The sequence below is a fragment of the Cervus elaphus genome, chromosome 5, assembly GCF_910594005.1.
Source record: "Cervus elaphus chromosome 5, mCerEla1.1, whole genome shotgun sequence".
Taxonomy (NCBI): domain Eukaryota; kingdom Metazoa; phylum Chordata; class Mammalia; order Artiodactyla; family Cervidae; genus Cervus; species Cervus elaphus.
Window position 1 is genome coordinate 116,979,266 of NC_057819.1, and position 20,606 is coordinate 116,999,871.

Below are 20,606 nucleotides of genomic sequence, written 5' to 3' on the forward strand. Positions count from 1 at the left end.
CCATTCCAGATCCCCAGTGTGTTTCTCGGGGGGTGGCCTTGTGAACTGTTGTCCTCAGTCTTGTGATGCTGGCAGCAGCTCTGAGCCAAGAGAGGTCAGGGCTATTTTGAGCTGTGGCAGCCCCTCCAGTGCCCTGTCCATCTTAGACAAATGGCCCAGATGTGGGAAGAGGCCCAAGGGACACTCCCTCTGCCCCAGCCCTCCCCGAGGCCTGTGGACGTGGCCTCAGCGGTACTCAGCGGGTGGCAGTGATAAACTTGCTTCTTTATTTTGTTCTACTGACCTCTCTAGGGCTCTTCTAAGGCACAAGTTAGAAACTGACTCCTAGGTCTCCCCAGAGCTGAGCCTCCCTCTCCCTCCTTGCTTTAACAGGGGAAGGGAGCTCAGGTTCAAGAGCTGGAGAGGGAAGGAGGGCCTTAGCGGGTGGCTAATGCCGAGGGAGGGGACGGGGGTTGGCTGGACTCCTCGTGGGAAGGAGGCTGCGATGGCCCCGCTGGGGGGCAGAGAGTGGTCGAGGGCTCACAAGTCCCGCTCCCTAAGTCTCCTGGCAGCACCAGGCCTGGCTCTTCATAAGCCACGACAACCAGGTGGGCTGAGGCCATCTCACAGCCTGGAGCAAGGAGCAACTGCCCATTCTTCAGGAGGGGTGCAGGCAGTCCCCAGCACCCAGTTGCGACCAGAGCCTGGCAGGCTCAGCAGGAGGCTGGAGGGGCTGGTCCTCCATCACCCCGCCCACTCTGGAGGGCGTGGGACGCAGACTGGCAGCTGCAGAACCCAGGGTGGCTCAGCCTCGCAGTCAGGAGCCCCGAATGCAGATGTGGACAAAGAGAGTGGCCGGTGACAGTGAGGCCCCGTCCTTGGAAAGCAGGTGGATGTGGCGGTACCCTGCGGGGAGGGTAGCCCCACGTCAGCTTCTCTGTCCACGGCCCCACATGGCCAGGTGTGTAGGGTGCAGACCGCAGCCCACCCCCAGGGTGGCCTGGCTCAGGGCAGGCTCTCGGAGGAAATGGGCGGCCCCAATGAACAGGGTCTTGGAGGCCTGGACACCCCATCCCTTTCCACCCCCACCAACCCCCACCAACCTTGCTTCAGACTGCTGAGAGGCAGCGTGAACTGGCCCACGAAGTCATTGGGGGAGGTGACATCATAATCCTCTACCACGAACCGGACCAACGCCAGCTCCGGAACCCGCAACTGGAACTGCAGGGTCTGCCCCCAGCGGGGGTTGAAGCCTAGGGCGCAGGCCTGGCAGTCAAGAGCCCGCAGGGCCAGCCCCGCCCAGCACCTCCCTCCGCTCTCTGCGGTCCGCCCCTTACTCCCCCAACCCCAGCAGGGTCCCCACGCACCGTTGTTGAGCACATAGTTGGTCTCCTTGCGAGCACAGTCCGCGGGCACCCCGTGGATCTCAATGCGCACCAGCGGGTCCACAATGGAATTGGGCTTCTCGGCATTCAGCTTGGGCAGCTGCTGCGCCGTCAGCACCTGTGCGGGGAGAAGAGGGTGGGGGCTGCAGCCTGGCCCGAGGTGCTCACACCACCCTCCTGGGCCTTCCCCAGGTCTTTGTTGTCCTCGGGCTGGTGCCACCCCCGCAGAGGGGACCCGGGCAGGGCATGGCCCAGGCCTCTGACCTGGACGGTGAGAGTCGTTCTGGGGGGCCCAGGACACTCAGGGTCAAAGGTTGTGTTGGGCTGCCGCAGACAGGCGGGTTTCAGGACGTAGCCGCACTGCCCGTTGACGAGGAAGCGCCCGGCATTGAGGTCCATCTCGTAACCCGGTGTCTGGAAGTTCAGGGCCACTGTGGACACAGCAGGGGCGGGCAGGGCCTCTTAGTGGCCCTCTCGTCACTGCTCAGTCTCAGGGGCTCATTGCCCTCCCTGCAGACAGACTTTGTAAGGAGAGGACTTGGTTCTCTCCAGGGAGGGTGGGTGGGAGTAGCACCCCACCATGGCTTGGGGGCAACATGGCAGCCAGGGACCCAGCCGCACTATCACCTGTACTTCATGGCTGGAATCCCTCAAGGCCAGAGAGAGGTTTCCCTGGCTACCCCAAGGGGCACACTCCTCTCCTTTGGCGATGCTCATTGTCCTTCAGAGCCCACTCTCGCCAGGGTGGGCTTAGTAGGGACTGCTTCTGTGTATGTGTGTGTGTTTATGTTAAGGGCACAAGGGAGTGGAAGTGTTTTTCTGTCCTCAGCTGTGTCCAACTCTTCGCGACCGTATGGATGGCAGCCTTCTAGGTTCCTGTGTCCATGGGATTCTCCAGGCAAGCAGACTGGAATGGGTTGCCATTTCCTTTTCTGGGGGGATCTTCCCGACCCAGGGATGGAACCTGCGTCTCTTGTGTCTCTGCATTGGCAGGCGGCTCCTTTACCACTAAGCCACCTGGGAAGCCCTTTTAATTTCTACCTTCATAAAAAAAATTGAGATTTTACACTGGCAAGAACCAACAACCCTGACTTGTGTTTCCCTACCTACCCTGTTGACAAGCCTTTTAATAATCGTTATCTATGAGACTCATGTTTACGACTTCTGGAAAGCCCCGTGGCCCCATTACTGCTGGGAACTCCATGGCTCCCAGAGCCGCACCCCCACAAAGTGGCCCCCCACCCCCTCTTCTGCTGCCCCCACTCACCCAGCTGACAGCCCGTGTTCCACATCTCCTGGGGGCTGTAGTTGGCCGAGTTCATCCGCAGCCCCAGTGGGTAGACACGGGTCAGATGGCGGGCATTGTGCCTGACGAAGCTGTTCCCTGGGGGAGAGGTGGGGTGGGACTGTGGTGGCCGCTGGGGTATCACTCGCTCACTGGGTGCCAGAGCCTGTCAATCACCTTGCCCGCCCCCCACCACCTCCAGAGACCAGTTGGGAACAGGCAAAACTCCCATTGCCAGCTCCCGCTGCCCCCTTTCCTCATTCTCTCTGATGAGGGGGCGGGGGGTCCTCATGAGGAGGCTGCTGAAGTCCAGAGAGGTGCAGGGACCCCCCCACAGCCTGGCTCTGCATCCCACCCGAAGTCCCCACATTCCCGACTTCGTGGGTGGAGCCCCTGGCCCCAGGCTGCAATCCGTCTTTCATTGTTCAATCCACAAACACTCCTCCAGCCCCGCCTCGGGTTCCAGGAACCCTTCCGTGTATGTCATAGCTCCAGGCCTTGGGACAACCTGCTTCTCCTGTCTGGAAGTCCCCTCCCCCTCTTCATCTGGCTGCTTCCTCCCCCGGCTACAGGACTCCCCCAGCCTCTGTCAGACCCAGTGGATCACCCCGCACCGCAGTTATCCATCTGTGTCTGGCCCCGGACTAAGCTGTGCGTCCGTGAAGGCAGACATCAGTCTCCCTCGCCCCAGTGCCGTCTTCCTGCATGTACAGCTAGCCCGGTGCTGGACACTCATTCCCTAAGCCCCTCTCTTCACTGCCCCCAAAGCCCTTTCACTCTCCTTTCCAGATCAACATCAGCATCTCCCACCCACCCGGAGTCTCCGGGGACCCGGAGTGCCGGTCCCCACCTCCCTCCTGCCTCAGATGCCCCGCATCCTGGCTCCCACCTGCCTCTCGGCTGAGCTTCCTGGCCTGGCGCTCGCTGAGGGAGCTGACGTGGCAGGGCTGGGGTGGAACCGGGGCGGGGCGCAGGGTCCGCAGGCGCGTGGCACAGCAGTACACGGCCAGCGCCGACAGCTCCGGGGAGATCTGCTTGGCCTGGGAGACACGCCTCAGCGGGGCTCTGCCCCCACCCACCAGCTCCAGCCCCCAGGTCCTCCCACCCCCCTTCTCTCGGCCACCTGTCCCCGAGCCCCACCCCGCACTGGCCCACCCGGGCGGGCCCACTCACCCGCGGCCTCTGCTCTATGGCCCCCGCTCCCTCCTCTTCATCTTCCTCTTCATCCTCCTCCTCCCGGTCTGATAGGATTCGACTGTCCTCACTCTTCTTCCCCTTCACCAGGATCCGGCCTTTCAGCCTCTGTAGATCCAACATGGAAGAATGAAGTTCTCCTGCCCGTATATCATTCTATGTGTCAGTCTATCATTCAGACACCACTGTGTGAGGGGCTGGCTTGGGGTGGTGAGCAGGAAAAGAGACACACATGAGTGATGTTTCTAACAGGAAAAAACCTATGAGGGAAACAGCCTATGGGACTATCCACAGGGGACTGGCTAATGAGATGCCTCCAAGCCTCTGAATACTGCAAGGCAGCCAATAAAATGAATGAGGCAGCTCAGGGTTGAAAGAGAAGGCGTTCTCTTCAAAAAAGATCTCACATGAAAGAAGTGTGGATAGAACACGTGTTCACGTGATCTTCTTTGTCTATCACTTGAAAGAGAAGATCACTATGCACAGGTATATAGGTATACAGACGCATGGAAAGTTCTGGAAGAATATACAAGACACCATTGAAGGTGATCACTTCAGAAATAGGACAAGGGGAGCAGGAATGGAAGAAAATCCATTTTTCATGGTGTATGCTCTATTTTTTCTTTCACCACATGTATGTTTTTTTCATACTAATAAAAAAAAGTCAAATCACACACAAAGGTGAACCCAGATTTCCTGTGTAATTTGGGATTGGGAGTAGGAGGAGAGTTTTCTCCAAGAACCCCAAAAGGATAAATGTCCTGAAGAGGCAGATAAAATGCTCTGGGGTGTGGGAGAGAGGAAAATGGACCACTTGTGGCCAGAGCGCTGAGGAAGTTGCTAAGGCCACAGGAAGAGGCCCTTTACTGAGCTAGACTCTAAGCAGGTGGCGCTTGGTGAGCCCAGGTGGCTGGGACGGGAGCTCCAGGTGGAGAAGGCAGTGTCAAACAAGGGGACGGCCAAGCCCGCGGGTTCTCTGTGGGCAGGAGGCAGGGTGGGGAGGTCAGGCCAGGTCGTGGAGGGCCTTGCATGCCAGGGGCAAGGGTGGGAGGCATCTAGTCAAAATGGAAGGGAGACAAGTGACAAGACCCCAGGGTGGCAGATGTCAGATGAAGAGTGACACAGGAGAAGGTTAGGGCAGAGAGGACTTTCCTGTCAGTCCAGTGGTTAAGACTCCACACTTCCACTACAGGAGGTGTGGGTTCGATCCCTGGTCTGGGAACTAAGAACCCATATGCCACAAAAGGCGGCCAAAAGAAAAAAACCCAGAAGGTTAAGACAGAGGAGAAGGGTCCTGAACAAAGCTGGATGGTCAACCTTGGAGCCAGACCCTCCCCCTACCCAGGCTGGGGGTCTGAGAGCCTTACCTCTGGGGACGGCAGCTCCTCAGGATTCTGGGAGTCCAGTGTCTGCGTCACCAGCATGTCCCCCAGGATGGTGTGCAGGTGGCGGGCCATGGCAGCCTGCTGCTCCAGCCCGCAGTGGTTCTCAAGGGATAGGATGACAGGGTACGGGGACACCTGTGAGGGGGAGGGGCAGCAGCTCAGAGACACTCGCCCCCTCCCAGCCAGGACCCCTGCTACACCCAGCCCCCCACCCCCTTCAGGACAGGCAGGCAGATGTCTGGAGAACCCACTCTAGGGGAGACTGGGGTCAGTGTGTCCATGGAGGGGCAGAGGTCAGATCTGGGGCCACGGGGACGGGGGTGGACTGTCTGGGGAGTTGAGAGTGGCTGCAGGAATGTTTTTTTTTTTTAATAAATGTTATTTATACGTTAATGACACTGACCATGCCATTTAGGTTGCACACTTTTCGTCCCAGCCCATTATTTGTTGATGGAAAGATTCCTATAGCTTGACACATGTGGCAATTTTATGCAGGTGCAACGTTGAGCTTCTCTTTTATGATTTCCTCTTTGTGAGTCACGATTAAAATGTCCTTCCCTACCCACACGGTTTCCTTCTGGAAATTTTATGATTTTCATACAATTACTAAACGTGAGGGTGGGAGAAGGGAGCCTCTCGTCCAGCTTTATTCCACCCCGCTGGCCAGCTGTCCCAGCAGCACTTGGTGAAAGTGAGTCTCTGGGAAGGGGTTTCTTTTGTTTTTTGTCTTGGCCACACTGCACAGCATGCAGGATCTTAGTTCCCCGGCCAGGAATTGAACTCATGCCCCTTGAAGTGGAAGTGTGGAGTCCTAACCACTGGACCACCAGGGAAGTCCCAGGGGATTCTTTTGGAAGGACCGAGATCAGCTGGGGTTGCCGGCAAGGCTCTGGGGCTGAGTGTGGGGGTCCCGGGGCTCACCGTGAAGGCATGCTCTCGCACTGCCTGGATCACATCTCGGAAGAGGATCTTGGAGGTGAGGGTGTGGCCGTGATAGATGACCGGCTCACCTCCTGGCCCCTCCCAGCAGTCCAGCTCCACACAGCGGCATCCCTGGGCAAAGGCCCTGCGGACAGACAGATGGACAAAGTATCTTGTGGGTGGCACAGAGCAGGGCAATGGACAGGCCTCCAGGTAGGCCCCAGGAAGCCCATGGTGGGAGCTGAGCCCCTTATCACCCCCAAACCGGCTCCCAAATCTGCTCACCTCCGCCACCCCCGCATCGTGGTACCTGACGTAGGCCTCGGTGCTGCTGGGTCCCCCGATCTGAGAGTCGGTCAGATAGGTGTTGTGGGAGGAGGAGACGAAGTAGTGGGCAAGGGGCTGGTCCATGTCCTGGAACACGCGTGTGTGGGCTGGGTCCAAGGCATCCCCCTCAGGGGACAACAGGTACATCATGAAGCCATCCAGTGTCATCAGCTCATGCTGCTTGGCTGCAGAAAATGGGCAGAAGAGAGCATCAGGCTATGCAGGGAACCCTGTGTCTGGCCCCCAGAATCTCAAAGCTCACTCAACTTAATAATAATGAGCACTTGTCTACTGACTGGACTCAGCTATGCCTTTTTTTTTTCTGGCTCTGCCACACAGCTTCTGGGATCTCAGTTTCCTGACCAGGGATTGAACTCGGGCCCCACAGCAGTGAAACCCCAGAATCTTAACCACTAGACCACCACTAGACTCGGGGACTCCCGAGTTATGCCATTTAATTTCAACCCAACCCTGTGAGGAAGATACACTACTATGCCAATTTACAGAGATGGTGGCTGAGTCTCAAAGAGGTGAGGTGAGCTGCCCAAGATGGTGCCCACAGTCAGGAACAGCAGAGCCCACTTAGCTGGGAAGCTAGACCTGTCAGACGCCAAGCCCCGGGCTGCGCTGGCCCCAACCCCACCTGTCAGACCCTTCTTCACCTGTCTCGTTGAGCTCATAGGTGTGGATGAGCTGCTGGGCGTGGGCCAGCGTGGCCTCACGCTCGCCCTGGTCCTCCAGGAACTCCAGCAGCTCAGGGGCACTCAGCACGCGGTCCTCTCCCGAGTACCGATGGAAGATCTCCTCCAACTCAGGGCGTTTCAGCAGCCGCCGCAGAAACTCCTCGATCTCAGGCCCTTCCAGCCGCTCATTTTTGGAGTGGTCACACTCCTAGAGGGCAAGAGGGAGAGGCTCAGGGGAGGACGACGCCCTGGGAGAGCCGGGTGCTCTCACACCCGTGCTCTGTACACACCCCCGTCATCCACCACGGCTGGGAAGGGAGGTGACGTCTCCCATTTCACAGGTGGAAAAACTGAGAGCTGGCGAGGCCGCAGGTCTCACTCAGACTCACGCAGCTGTTAAATCGCAGGGCTGGGGTTCTAAAGACAGTCTCTTGGGTTCAGGGCTTATCCCTCTGCCTACCCCAAGAATCAAGATGGGGGAGGAAAAACTGTGAGCCTCAGGCAGGGCTGAGCCTCTGTGCCGGAGGCCCCGCTCTGGTGCGTATGCTGTACTGTTTTCACACGTCCACCCCAAGGTCAACGAGCAACGCACAGCTGAGACGGCATGCGGTGCAGTCCCCGCGGCGCCGTCCGTCCAGGAGCACAGCGGCCGTGGTCCCCCCATCCTTCAGGGTCACACAGTCCGCGTGCTCCAACTGGGCCGTGGGTGCAGAGCCCACCCCTGTGGGCCCCTCCCACACGTAGGGTGTACATGGTCACGTGTGGAGGTGCCACACACGCTACAATGGAGGGGGTGCGCTCACGTGTGTGCCCATGAGCCCGAGGTCCTCGCTACCTGGGCTCTGCCTGAGGGTGAGGAAGGGGCTGTGGGCCCAGGCTCGCAACCTGGCTCAGTGGCTTCCCTGGGTGAAAGGGTAGAGTAAGGCCCAGATGCAGCCTTTCTGCAGAAAGAGGCCACTCTCCACAAAAGCCTGGGGTGGGGGTGGGGCGGGGGAACTGAGGACTCCCACGGCTGGGGGGGCAGAGATCAGACTGGTAGCAGGTGCCCACCTTGAAGAGGCGGTAGGCGTACATGTCGTTCATGTCCACATTGACCATGCGGAGCAGGTTCTTGATTTCCTTGAAGCTCATCTGACTGTCCTGATTGGAGTCTGCCCGGTGCAGATAGGAGTGGATCCAGGTGTGGGTGCTCAGGAAATACCCGCAAGAGGCTGGGCCCCGCCCCCAGCTGACAGGTAACTGACAGATAGCAATCTCCCCTGACTACAGGCACACTCACCCCCTCCCGCCTGGGGGCTCCCAGTTCGGGAACTGTGCGTTCCCCTCAGCCTGTGAACTGCCTGAGCACCAAAGGAGCGCATCCTTTGTGGGACCCGGGCTCCCCAGAGGACGCCTGGCTGCCACCCTCAGTTCTGAAGACAAGGGCTCGGTCTCAAATCTAAAAGCCCCTAAGCGTGGAGCCACGCCTCCCATGGGGCTGGGAGTCCTCCCGGCATGGGGCTGGCACCCCTCCATGCCAGCCTGCCACATTCCCCGGGAGGATATTGGTCAAGGCGCTCGCGTTGGCTCATGGCTTCGAGGCGCGCGCGCAGCTTGGCCAGACCACGCACCCAGCGCTGCGCCTCCTCGGCCGTGGGCGCCACCAGGTCCAAGTTCTTGCGGCGCCCCTTGAAGGCGATGGTGAGGCAGCGTGCCGGCTCGAAGGCGCCCCCGAAGTGCCGCAGGCCCTCGGACTGGTGGCCCTCGCGGATGGCATCGATGTGTTGGACGAAGACTGTGGAGAGGAACGGGCCGCGCGCGGCCGGGTCAGGGCGACGAGGCCAGGCCGCCACTGTCCCCAGCCCGCCCATGCCCTCCCTGGTTCCGCTCACAGATGTGCTGCGAAGGCGCACGCGGGATGCGCCGCTGGAACCACACGCTCATGCCGTCCTCCTGCAGCCGGTACAGCCGCTCCTTCTGCCAGGTCCGAGAGCGGATCTTGCAGAGACGGGAGCCCCGCAGCATGGCCCGCACGTCCTCATCCTCCGACAGGCCTGCGGGGATGGGAGACCATGGGCGCCCTGGCCTCCGGCCCCGCCCTCACGTTCTCCCTCAACCCACTCCCCAGCAGGGAGAAGCATCCTCCGGCCTCAAGTCTGGGAGGACTTCCCCAGGCGGCTCCTCCTCTCCAGGTCAGGGAACTGGCTTTGGCTCTAGGCTTTTTGGCCCCAAGGCCTGTGTTTGATGTATCCCCCTGGAACGGGTGCCAGTAACAGCCTGGCCCTCCTCCCAAGCCTCCCCTGGAGGCCTTGAAGTGAAGAAGAAGTGAAGTCACTCAGTCATGTCCAACTCTTTGCAACCCTGTGGACTGTAGCCCACCAGGCTCCTCCGTCCATGGGATTCTCCAGGCAAGGATACTGGAGTGGGTTGCCATTTCCTTCTCCAGGGATCTTCCCGACCCAGGGATGGAACCCGGGTCAATTGCGGGCAGACCCGCATTGCGGGCAGACGCTTTACCGTCTGAGCCTCCAGGGAAGACACTGACTGGGGCTCCAGCCTGTTAAAGGTCACCTTTTCTGCCACTGCCCTCCAGGCTTCAAGCCTAGAATCTGCCATCAAGGGCCTTTTCCCTTGAGAGAAAACTCTGACCATCAAGAGGGTTGTTTTTGTTCGATTGCTCAATCGTGTCCGACTCTTTACAACCCCATGGACTACAGCATATGCCAGGCTTTCCTGTCCTTCACTATCTCCTGGAATTTGCTCAGACTCATTTCATCCAACCATCATCAAGAGGGTAGTCTCATTATCCAACCTAAATCTTTCTTATTGCAACCCAAGCTCCTCACCTCTGCTTTCTCAAGGACAAGGAGGTCACTCTGGCTCCAGGGTCTCAGACCAAGCAGGCCAGGCCCAGCCCTGCTTTGGCCAGCCTGGGGCTGACCTCCAGATGCCCTGGTGAGGTCCAGCAGAAAGCATGATCTCTTGTGACACTGGGTATCCCCCTTGTCCAGACACTGTCACAACCCCACGGGCTCTCCAGTCATAGCGTCCCTCTTCCTTAATATGACAAAATATGACAAAATGCTTATAAGGCACCTACTACATGCCAGACTCCACTCATGTATTAACACACGGGAAAACAAGTGCAGAGATGCTTCGGGAACTTGCCAGAATTCCATGGCTGGGGCGTGGTGGAAACAGGCTTTAAACCCTGGAGGTCAGGCTTCAGCATCTTCACCCTTGGCCAGCACACTGACCCCTCTGCTCCTTCTTCTATCCTCTTTGCCCCTCCCTGCAACCACCCTGGGCCTGGGGACCTAGGGCAGAGCGGGATTCAGGGAGTCAAATCCCAGCTCTGTCACTTCTGTCACTGACACGGCCATGGTGGCATTACCCTGTGACTGCTCTAAGCCTCCAGTTCTCCATTCATAAAGTGGCGACCACAATAGTAGCTGCTGCAAAATCCAAAATTCAGTCCAGCAGCTGCCTGCTCCGTGGGGCCACTCCCTTTGCTTGGATGTGTCTCAGCAGGGGTCAAAATCAAAAGTTTGTGAGTCAGGGGACAATAGAATGGGTGGGAACCAGTCAAACTGTAGGGTCCACGCCCTTTGGAAAGGACGGGGACAGCCAGGGGTGGATGTGGGCCCAGAGATTCCAGAGAACTGGAATCTGAATTTGTATGTGATGCCTCCAAATTTTTCAGTGTTGGCAATTAAATCAAATTGAAGTAAAAATCCCAAAACACCATTGTGTGTGCCAAAGGAAACAGGACAGTGGGCCTCTCTTCCTCCTTTTATTTTAACAAGCTCCCAGCACTGGGCTTGGCTTTAGGCTCTGTGCCCCATCCCTCAAAGACCCTGCTTGCCTGATTGCAAACTCTGACCTGAGGAGTCAAGTCTAAATCCCTGCAACTGCCTCTCCCTCTCTCTGGGAGCCTTTGTAGGATCCTTCTCCATCTCTTCTTCATATCAGAGTCCTTCAAGGACCAGCTCAGATACCACCTCCTCTAGGAAGCCTTCTCTGATTTATCCTCAAATGGGAGTTCCCCTTCCCTGACTACCAACGACACTTTTTACTTTAATTAAATCAGCCCACCTAAATTGTAATTTCAGTGGATTTTTAATAAACTGAAGCACTGGGATGTCCTCACCCCAGGGCTTGTCCCAGAGCCAGGCTTGCAGTCGGTGTTTTCTGAAAGGGGAGGCAGATAGAGAGACAGCTGGGGGACTAAGGGCATTCTAGTCCCAGCCCTCAGCCATCTGTCCCGACTTCTGAGCAGCAGCCTGGTGAGTCAGGGTTTCTCAACCCTGACTGTGCGTCAGAATCACCTGGAGAGGTTGCAAAAGCCATGACCCAGAGATTCTTGTTCAACAGGTGCAGGTTGGGGATTGGGTATCGGTACATCAGGTATCTGTCCTACCTTGTGGGACTTTCCTCATGGTCCAGTGGTTAAGAATCCATCTGCCAATGCAAGGGACACAGGTTCGATCCCTGGTCGGGGAACTAAGATCCCACATGCTGTGGAGCCTGTGCACTCTGGAGCAGCTAAATGCAACTTCGAAGCCCTTGTGCTGCAACTAGAGAGTCTGTGTGTGGCCAGAAGAGATCAGCATGATGCAACAACATTCCCCCATGCCATCACTAAGACCTGATGCAGCTGAATAAATATATAAAAAAATAAATAAATAGAAGAGGCTATGGTCCCCCTTGGGGCCAATGTGTGACCCTAATGGCTCGAAGGGGTCTCCCTTTAAAATAAAGGAAGGAATAGAGGCCCATTGTCCTGGGGACTGCGGCCTTCTGGAAGGGTCAATGGCCACTCAGTGCCACCTAGCCAGGAAGGGGAGGTGGAACCCTCCTGCTTCCAGACAAAGAGCTAGAACATGGCGTGTGTCAGGCCAAGAGACTCACCAGACCCTCAGCCCCCTATCTTCATATCTGGACAACCTCTGCATTCTCTCTTCCTGAGGGTGGGGGGCAGGGCAGTCAGGGGGCCCTGCAGTGCCACCGGGGCTGAGCCCACCCCTTCTCGACCTTCTCAGCTGTGGGAAAGGGGACTTCTCATTTCCATGACAACTGAGCTCTGTAGCTGGAGCCACCTCCCCTGACCCGGCCAGCCCTGTGATGCCAAGCCCAGAGTTGGGGGGCGGGGAGGAGGGGCGCTGGTGAATGACTAAGGCCGGAAATGGAGGTGAGTCACCGTCACCATCACCGAGGGCCTGTTTTGTCCAGAGTTTTCTGGACAAAGGCAGAGAAAGGCAGCCTGAACTCCTGACTGGCCCCCCAGAGGGACAGATTCCCACGTTGAGGTGGGCCCTTCTCCTGGCCCTCACCCCAGCCCGCCAAGAGCCTGTTTCGGGAAGGGGTGATATTCCATTCTGCACGCCCTCCCAGCAAGAGCCCCCAGATCACACTGCCCCTTGGACCACACTGTCTTCCAACCACACTGCCAGTGGAAAGGCTTCACAGAATGAGGGTGAAGGGCCAGGCTGGGCCAAGTGCTGAGCAGTTTTTCCATTGCTTGAGCTTCTGAACTCTGGGATAGTGAGAGGTAGGGGGTGTCAGACAAGGCGGGCAGAGGTAAGGAGGTGAGGTCAGGAGGAGGGTCCAAGCTCTGCGCAGTGATCCTGGGAGAGGCCTGTCCCTCTGCCTAGCCGCCCAGTAAACATTTTTCAGTCCTGCCAGACCCAAACCCGCAGATGTTTCCTGGACCTCATTCCTATTCACTTGGAGCAGGTTCACGAGGAGCCTACTTCCTGCAGTTTCCGTGGGTTCTTTATCTATCCATTTCTTCCTATCTATCCATTTCTGGAGTGGGGCTGGGCCAGCACCATGGCCACCTCGACCGAGCAGGTTGGGGAACAATCATGAAATAATAGTAGTGAAAATGAGAACAATCAGTAGCCAAAAGGTGGAATGAACCCAAGTGTCTATCAGCAGATAAACGGATAAGTGAAATGTGGTCTTCCATTCGGTGGGATATTATTCAGCCGTATAAAGAGTGAAGTCTGATCTCTGCAAAGTACGACATGGATGAACTTTGACAACATTATGCTAAGTGAAATAAGCCAGACCCAGAAGGACAAACATACGATTCCGTTTACATGAGGGACCTAGAACAGTCAAATCCACAGAAACATTTTATATCATTATACCTCAATTTAAAAAATTCAGAGACAGAAAGTAAATTAGAGATTACCAGGGATTTCAGAAAGGGACAAACAGGGAATTATGGCCCAATGGTTACAGAGCTTCTGTTTAGGGTGATGGGAAAGTTTTGGAAATAGCACAACATTGTCAATGTAATTAATGCCACTAAATTATCTGCTTCAAAATGGTTTACATGGCCAATTTTATGTTAGATATATTTGAGAACAATTTTTAGAAATAAAGGGACTTCCCTGGTGGTCCAGTGGTTAGCATTCCGTGCTCCCAATGCAGGGGGCATGAGTTCGATCCCTGGTGGGGAAACTAAGATCTCACATGCCGCATGGCACAGCCAAAAATAACGGTAATAATAATGTAATATGCCAGGAGGGGCTTCCCAGCTGGCTCAGTGTGTAAGGAATCCACCTGCAATGCAGGAGATGCAGGTTCAGTCCCTGGGTAGGGAAGATCCCTTGGAGGAGGGCATGGAAACCCACTCAAGTTTTCTTGTCTGGAGAACCCCATGGGCAGAGGAGCCTGGTGGGCTACAGTCCGTAGGGTCGCAAAGAGTTGGACATGACTGAAGCGACTGAGCACGCAAGCCAGAAACCACCATGCACTTTAAATGGCTGAATTAATTCTCAATAAAGCTGTTAAAGAGGCAGCTAATGAATTCGTTCAGGGTTGCAGGGTCGGTAAGTGGTGGAGCTGGAGTGTGTTGAGAACTGGGGAGGAAGCTCACCCAAAGGGCTCTATGGGGCTGAACCCTGATCCACCTGGAGCCCGTCCACAGGGAGCTTGAAATAAATGATATAAAGAAGGAAACTGAGGCAACGCCTGGGAAGGAAGATGGTTAATTTGCTCCATCCCTGCTCCTCAGTCTCACGGCCTCCAGCTGGTTTTGTCTCCTGTTCAGCCCACTGTCATCAGCTCGGGCCCAGACATCTTCCCCGAGCTGAAGGCTCACCTCTGCCCCCAGAGAGGGACCGGAAGGTGGTGGGAAATGGCAGCCCCACAGTTTCCCAGCGACCACCTTCGGCCTGGGCAGTTCAGGCTGTGTATGGTCTGGGGGCCAGAGGGGTTCTGTGGCCAAGGCTTGGGGTGGGGCAGAAATCTGCCTCAGCGACAGAGTTGGAAGAGGCTGTGGGAGGCCAAGTTCATCTCTGCCCCTTAAATCCCACCCTTCTGGACTTCCCCGGTGGCTCATTGGAAGAGAATCTGCCTGCCAATGCAGGAGACACAGGGTCAATCCCTGATCTGGGAAGATCCCACACGCAGCAGAGCAACTAAGCCCGTGAGCCACAAAACTACTGAGCCTGTGGTCTGGAGCCCGGGAGCTGCAACTACTGCGGCCACACGCCCTAGAGCCCGTGCTCCGAAACGAGATGACACCGCAATGAGAAGCCTGCACACCACAACTAGAGAGTAGCCCCTTCTTGACACATCTAGAGAAAGCCCTCGCACAGCAACCCAAAAGACCCAGCGCAGCCAAAAACAAATACATTTTTTTTCTTTTTTAAAAACAAATACATTTTGTTTAATGTTAAAAAAAAAATTCCACCCTTCTCATAGATGGGCCACTGAAGGTCAGAGAGGAGGAGCCATGTATGCTGAACAGTGTGGGTGGCCCAAGGCAGGGGCGGATGTAAGGACTGTGTAGGGGGCAGGGGTGAGAGGTGCTGTGTGGTCATAGGGTGTATATGGAGGCCAGGGTGTATAAGGACTGAAGGTGTGTGTAGGGTGGTGTATGCATATATGGTGTGTGCACCTGTTGGGGGGGGCAGGGGCGGTCGGCAGGTGGGAGGAAGGTGATTCGCTTGGTATGGAAACTAGGCAGTGTGTGTGTGTGTGTCTGTGTGTGTGTCTGTGTGTCTGTGTGTCTGTGTGTGTCTGTGTGCGCACGCACACGCACCAGTGCACATTCAGGAAGGGCACACAGGACTCCAGAAGGAATGTGAGACATGCAGGCAAGAGCGACAGACAGCCGTCAGCTTCACGCCAACAGGGGCAGGGAGGAGAGCAGCTTTTCATGGTGACTGAGGCCATGAGGCTCTGGGAGGGGACATGCAACAGTGAGGGGTCTCAAACACCTTCCCACCCAAATCCCCGAGCCAGCAGGCAGCCCCACACCTTGGGTACCAAGCGAGTCCCCCTCACCCAGGCTGGCTGCCACACCCAAGGCGAGAACTCAGTGGAGCTCAGTGCCAGAAACCATAATGTTCCCTGAAACATCAACAAAGTCAGGGAAGGGTGGCGGGGCTCCCCTGCTCCAGGCGGACACAGTGCTGCGAAGGTGTCATCACCTTTCTCAGCCAGACCAGGGGTGAAGGCTGTTTGGGGGCTGAGATGGGAGAGAGGGGCTCCCCAGAGCTGAAGAAGGAGAAGAGGTGAGGGGGCCACAGTGCAGGAAAGAGCCAGCCCCTCAGCCCTGCCTGGCACACCCCAGCCCTCCCCACCACACAGGCCAGGCATCTGCCTGGACCAGGGGCTTCTCGGAAGACCCCCCACCAGCTGCCAACCTCCCCTCGGGAGCCCCACTCACCCTGCAGGACATGTTCTGGGCAGACCGTGGGGAGAGCACGCTTGCCCTGTGGCATTTGGTGGTGTTTGCAGACTGGAGAGGGAAGGGAGCAACTTCTGCCCACTCAGTGCTCTGCTCCGGGGGATTAGGCGTGGGGGTGGAGCAACTGGGGCTCTGGGGTGGTAGGGCTGCCAGGCAAAACTCCGTACGCCCAGTTAAATGGGGATTTCAGATAACAACGAATAATAATTTAGTATCAGTATGTCCCAAATTATGTGTGGTTTATCTGAAAAGTGCATTTAACTGGGCATCCTGTACTTTGGGGGGCAGCCCTATGAGGACACCCCCTGGAGGTTAGCAGAGCCAATATGGGGGAGGGGTGTAGCAGGTCCCTCCCCACCAGGCTTAAATCACTCATCCATTCATTGTGTTAGGAGCTGGGACTCTGGGCAGACTTCCTGGGTTCAAATCCTCAAATCCTCTCTTAGCTATAAATACTTCCGAGCTTTGAATCCTGGGCCAAGTTACTGAACCTCTCTAAATCTCAGATTTCTCACTTGAAAAATGAGGTTAGGGATTTCCCCAGTGGTCCAGTGGCTAAGACTTTGTGCTTCCAATGCAGGGGGTACAGGTTCGATCCCTGGTCAGGGAACTAGACCCCACATGGCACAGTTAAGAGGTCTCATGGCACAACTAAAGATCCTGCATGCCGCAACTAAGACCTGGTGCAAATAAATAAACATTTTAAAATAAAATACAGTGAAGTTAATGGTTACACCTACTTCATACAGGGTTGTGACATTAAATGAGCTAGTATGTGAAAAGCACCCCCCCTCCACCTGGAGCCTCTCATGTCACATGGGGACAGCTCAGCACCTTCCCCGGGGATGGAGAGGATTAAACAGGATCAGGGCTGCTGTGTGCTCAGCACTGCACGGTGCTCCCGTCTCCTCTTTGGCTCAACTCTTCCCTGGCTTCCCAGGAACAGGTCGGGCCAGCAGCCCAGCCCAGGGGCAGGGGGGCTGGAGCAGGCTGGACCCCGTGCTCCACAAATGACTCCCACTCAACACGGGGGCTGCCTCCCTCCCCCTTCATCTCAGTTCCTCCCAGTAAGGCCCTCCAAGCCCTTTCTTTTCCTTGAGCCCCTCTGAGCCTTCGACTCTGAGCCACTCCCTGCCCTGGCCTCTAGACCTGATTTGAAAGAAAATCTGTTCTGTTGGACTAAGGGGTGGGGCTTCCCTGGTGGCTCAGTTGATAAAGAATCTACTGCAGTCAAGAGACCGCCTATGATGCAGGAGACCCAGGTTTTATCCCTGAGTCATGAAGATACCCTGGAGAAGAAAATGGCGAACCACTCCAATATTCCTGCCCTGGAAATTCCATGGACAGAGGCTCCGGATGGGCTACAGTCCATGATGCCACAAGAGTCGGACACAACTGAGCAACTCAACCACCACCAAGGGGTGTGGAGAAGGCGGTGACCAGGCCCGGCCCTGAGGATCATTCTGGGAGAGGCAGCAGCCGCAGGGGTTGCATCGAAAGCTATGTGGGTGGTCGACATAGGCCTTGGCCTTGTGGGCCTGAGCAGCTGGGCCCCAGGACACCTGGGTTTCGCCTCCACCCTGTTCCTGGACTCAGCGAGGCCTGGGGAAGGGGCATTCCCCATGGAGTTGACATTCCTCTCTGAGAAGGCAGTCACTCAACAGGATGGTGCAGCAGCCAAGGGGAGGGAGGGTGCCCAGGTGACATTGTGACACCCACATAGTTCCCAACAGTGTCACTGTCCACAGGGTGCCCGGAACTCCCGTGCAGCCTTACTCAGCCACAGGGCACTGAGTCTTGGGCTCAGTGCTAATTACTTGTCTACAAGTGTTTCCTAGACTGTCCTCTCCCCCAGGGCTAGGTATTCTCCATCTCTGAAGCCCCAGCCCTGGCACAACACCCTGGCACCCCGATGTGAAGTCACTCAGTCGTGTCCAACTCTGCGACCTCATGGACTGCCTGGCTCCTCCATCCATGGGACTTTCCAGGTCAGAATAATGGAGTGGGTTGCCATTTCCTTCTTCAGGGGATCTTCCCAACCCAGGGATTGAAACTGGGTCTCATGCATTGCAAGCAGACTCCTTAGGACCTGAGCCACGGGGCTTGCTTGGCAAATGTGTGTGGAATGAGGAGACAGGCAGGTGGGCAGGATCGTCACCTTGACCCTCCCATGGCAAACGTAACCCTCGAGGGCGGCTGACTCCCGGGGCTGCTTCTCAGGCCTAACGCCAGCCCTTGGCTGTCTCCGCAGCACCTCAGCTCCCCATGGGCGTCGTCCTCTCCACCACTGCCCTGTAAACCAGAGGACGACGACAGACATCTCCCAGATCCCATCGACAGCAGAACCCAGCTCAGTCCACCTCCCCGTCGTCCTGGAATCCGTTCTGGTTCCACAGCTCACATCTGAGCCTCCCCCCCAACCACTTTGCCCAACTGACCCCTCAGCCTCCCTCCAGTGGGGCTCCCTGTTTTACCCCTGTGTTCATCCAACCCACCCTTACCCTACACAGTTCCTGCTCTCCTCTTGTCTAAGACCTTTCCTGAGCTCCTGACACCCTCCAGAGAAAGAGGGGCCTCGAGGATCCAGCCTCCCCCTGCCTCTCCCCTTTGGCCTCACTCTAGCCTCCCTCCTGCTGCGGGGTGCAGTCAGGGCTTCCCAGCCTCTTGCTCTACCCTTCAGAGCCTTGTTTCTTGGTTTCGTTGTCTGACACCCTTGCTGGTGCTTCAGCTCTCTGAGGGCCAGGGCTGTGTCTGTCTTGTTTGTTGCTGAATCCCTAGGGCAGAGCATACTACAGGCACTCAATAAATGTTGGCTGAATGCATATGTGATTGATGAAGCGCAGGGCAGAGAGCACGTCTTCTGTGTTTATAAGGAGAGTGCCTGCCACAGTGATCAGAACACAGCGCTCAATAAATTCAGGTCAAATGAAAGGAGGTAGAAATAAGAACAAAAACAATGGAGGACAGAGAAAGTAAGACCAGAAGGACTGCCCTGGTGGTCCATTGGTCAAGACTCCACACTTCCAATGCAGGGCACATGGGTTCAACTCCTGGTCTGGGAACTAGATCTTACATGTGGCTGTAAGAGAAGGTAAGACTGGCAAGTGAGACCTCTGCATTTTACCCCAAGATTCACACAGGTCTTCAGGCAACCTTGTCCTTCTATTCCCTCAGCCCCACCTCTAGCCTCTCCATCATTAACTATTCTACTGACCATAGTTCTCCTACACCACTTCAGTTTTACAGTACTTTACATTGTATAAAATACTCTCACAGGGACGTCCCTGGTGGTCCAGTGGTAAGACTCTGTAAGACTCTGGCCCCTTTGCAGGGGCCAGGGTTTGATCTCTGGTCAGAGAACTAGATCCCATGTGTCACAACTAAAGATTTCACACGCCACAACTAAAGCGCCTGTGAGCCACAAACTAAGGCTTGGTGCTGCCAAATAAATAATAAGATAAATAAAAATAAATACTAAACAGTAACTTTCACACACACGCCCCCTCATTCAAGCCCTCAACCCCCACTCAGTCCCACTTTGCCCAGATTCTGAGAGGGTACCAGGGGCAGTGTGGGGGTACACGCCAACCTTTGCCCTCTACTAGCTCTATGGTCATGGGCAAATTCCTTACTTTCTCTTCCTCATCTGTGAAATGGAGAATACCTTATCTGTGAACACCACCTACCTCTCAGGAAGGTGAAGAAGACTGACCGGCACCATATCCCTAGCCACCCAGTGCTGGCCTGCATCTAGGAGATGCTTGATAAACCACAATTGCATTCCGTTCCCCCACGACTTCCCTCAAATCTAAGAAGGCAACTTTGGCTTTCTGACCCAAAGGTCAGTGTTCCCACCAGTTAGACCAGTTCTACCAGTGCTCTAATCCCAGTGGGGGCTGTAGGGTTAGAAGATCGGCATGAGACGCCAGCCTCTTCTACAACTCTCATGCCCTAAGGGGCCCAAGAATCCAGGATGCCCTGAGCGCTCAAAGACCCTAGAAGGTACAGAGTGTCCGAGAGGGGGTGACGGGCATCCGAAGCCTGTCTCTCCCTTTCTACTCCCCCAACCTTCTCGGACCCCAGTCCGCAGCCCTCGTCCAAACTCCCACTCCATACTCCCAGAAGTCGTCCTGGGAGCCTCGCTCAGACCCGGGACCTCGGGTGACCCCAGGTGTGACACTCCACCCCGCCCCCCGCTGGAACGGCGCTGGCCTTCCATCCCTCGCCAAACTCCCCACATCCCTACTGGGAAGCCCACGAACGGCTCGCCGGAACACCCCGATCTTCCCAAGATGCGCCCCCCGGGGCGCGTCCGCGCCCACCCGGAGCCACCCCGGCCGCTCACTGACCCATCTTCTTCAGCGCCCGCAGCCCGGGCCTCTTGGTGCTGGCGTCTTGGGATGCGGGCGGGGACGGGTGCCCTACGGGCGTTGCGACCTGGGCCGGGACCGGGGGCTCCTCGGGCTGCCGCCCGCGGCTCCTCCAACTACCGCACAGCATGGTCGGGGGTCCGGGGTCCGGGCCGGGCCCGGGGTCAGCGCTCGCGGTGCGGAGCGGAGAAATTTAGCGGCGCCGGGAGCGAGTCTGGAGGAGGAGGTGTCGGGAGGAGGGAGAAAGGGAGGGACGAGGGTCAAGGAAGGAGGGACCTAGAGCGAGAGGGCGGGGCCGAGGACAGCGCGGGGGCGGCGCGAGGCGGCGGCAAGGGGGGGCGGTGACCCTCGGCAGGGAGCGGGGCACTGGTGCACAAGTGGGGAGGCG

At 56.8% G+C, this 20,606-nt stretch overlaps 1 protein-coding gene across 2 annotated transcripts; it reads right to left on the minus strand.

The window, feature by feature from the left end:
• Positions 1-243: 243 nt before the first annotated feature.
• Positions 244-20,470, minus strand: PLCD3 (phospholipase C delta 3). 2 transcript variants are annotated; one of them, XM_043904864.1, is made up of 15 exons: positions 20,198-20,470; positions 9,031-9,192; positions 8,705-8,933; positions 8,210-8,339; positions 7,139-7,367; positions 6,460-6,661; positions 6,150-6,294; positions 5,211-5,363; positions 3,823-3,951; positions 3,539-3,689; positions 2,632-2,748; positions 1,629-1,795; positions 1,347-1,482; positions 1,083-1,232; positions 244-885 (listed from the first exon to the last, which is right to left on the minus strand). In XM_043904864.1, the coding sequence occupies exons 1-15, from the start codon at positions 20,346-20,348 to the stop codon at positions 797-799; spliced, it is 2,340 nt and encodes a 779-aa protein (XP_043760799.1). In that variant the 5' UTR covers positions 20,349-20,470; the 3' UTR covers positions 244-796. The 2 variants fall into 2 exon arrangements, with proteins under 2 accessions (XP_043760799.1, XP_043760800.1); XM_043904865.1 differs by lacking the exon at positions 20,198-20,470 and adding an exon at positions 15,828-16,265.
• Between the last annotated feature and the right edge of the window lie 136 nt (positions 20,471-20,606).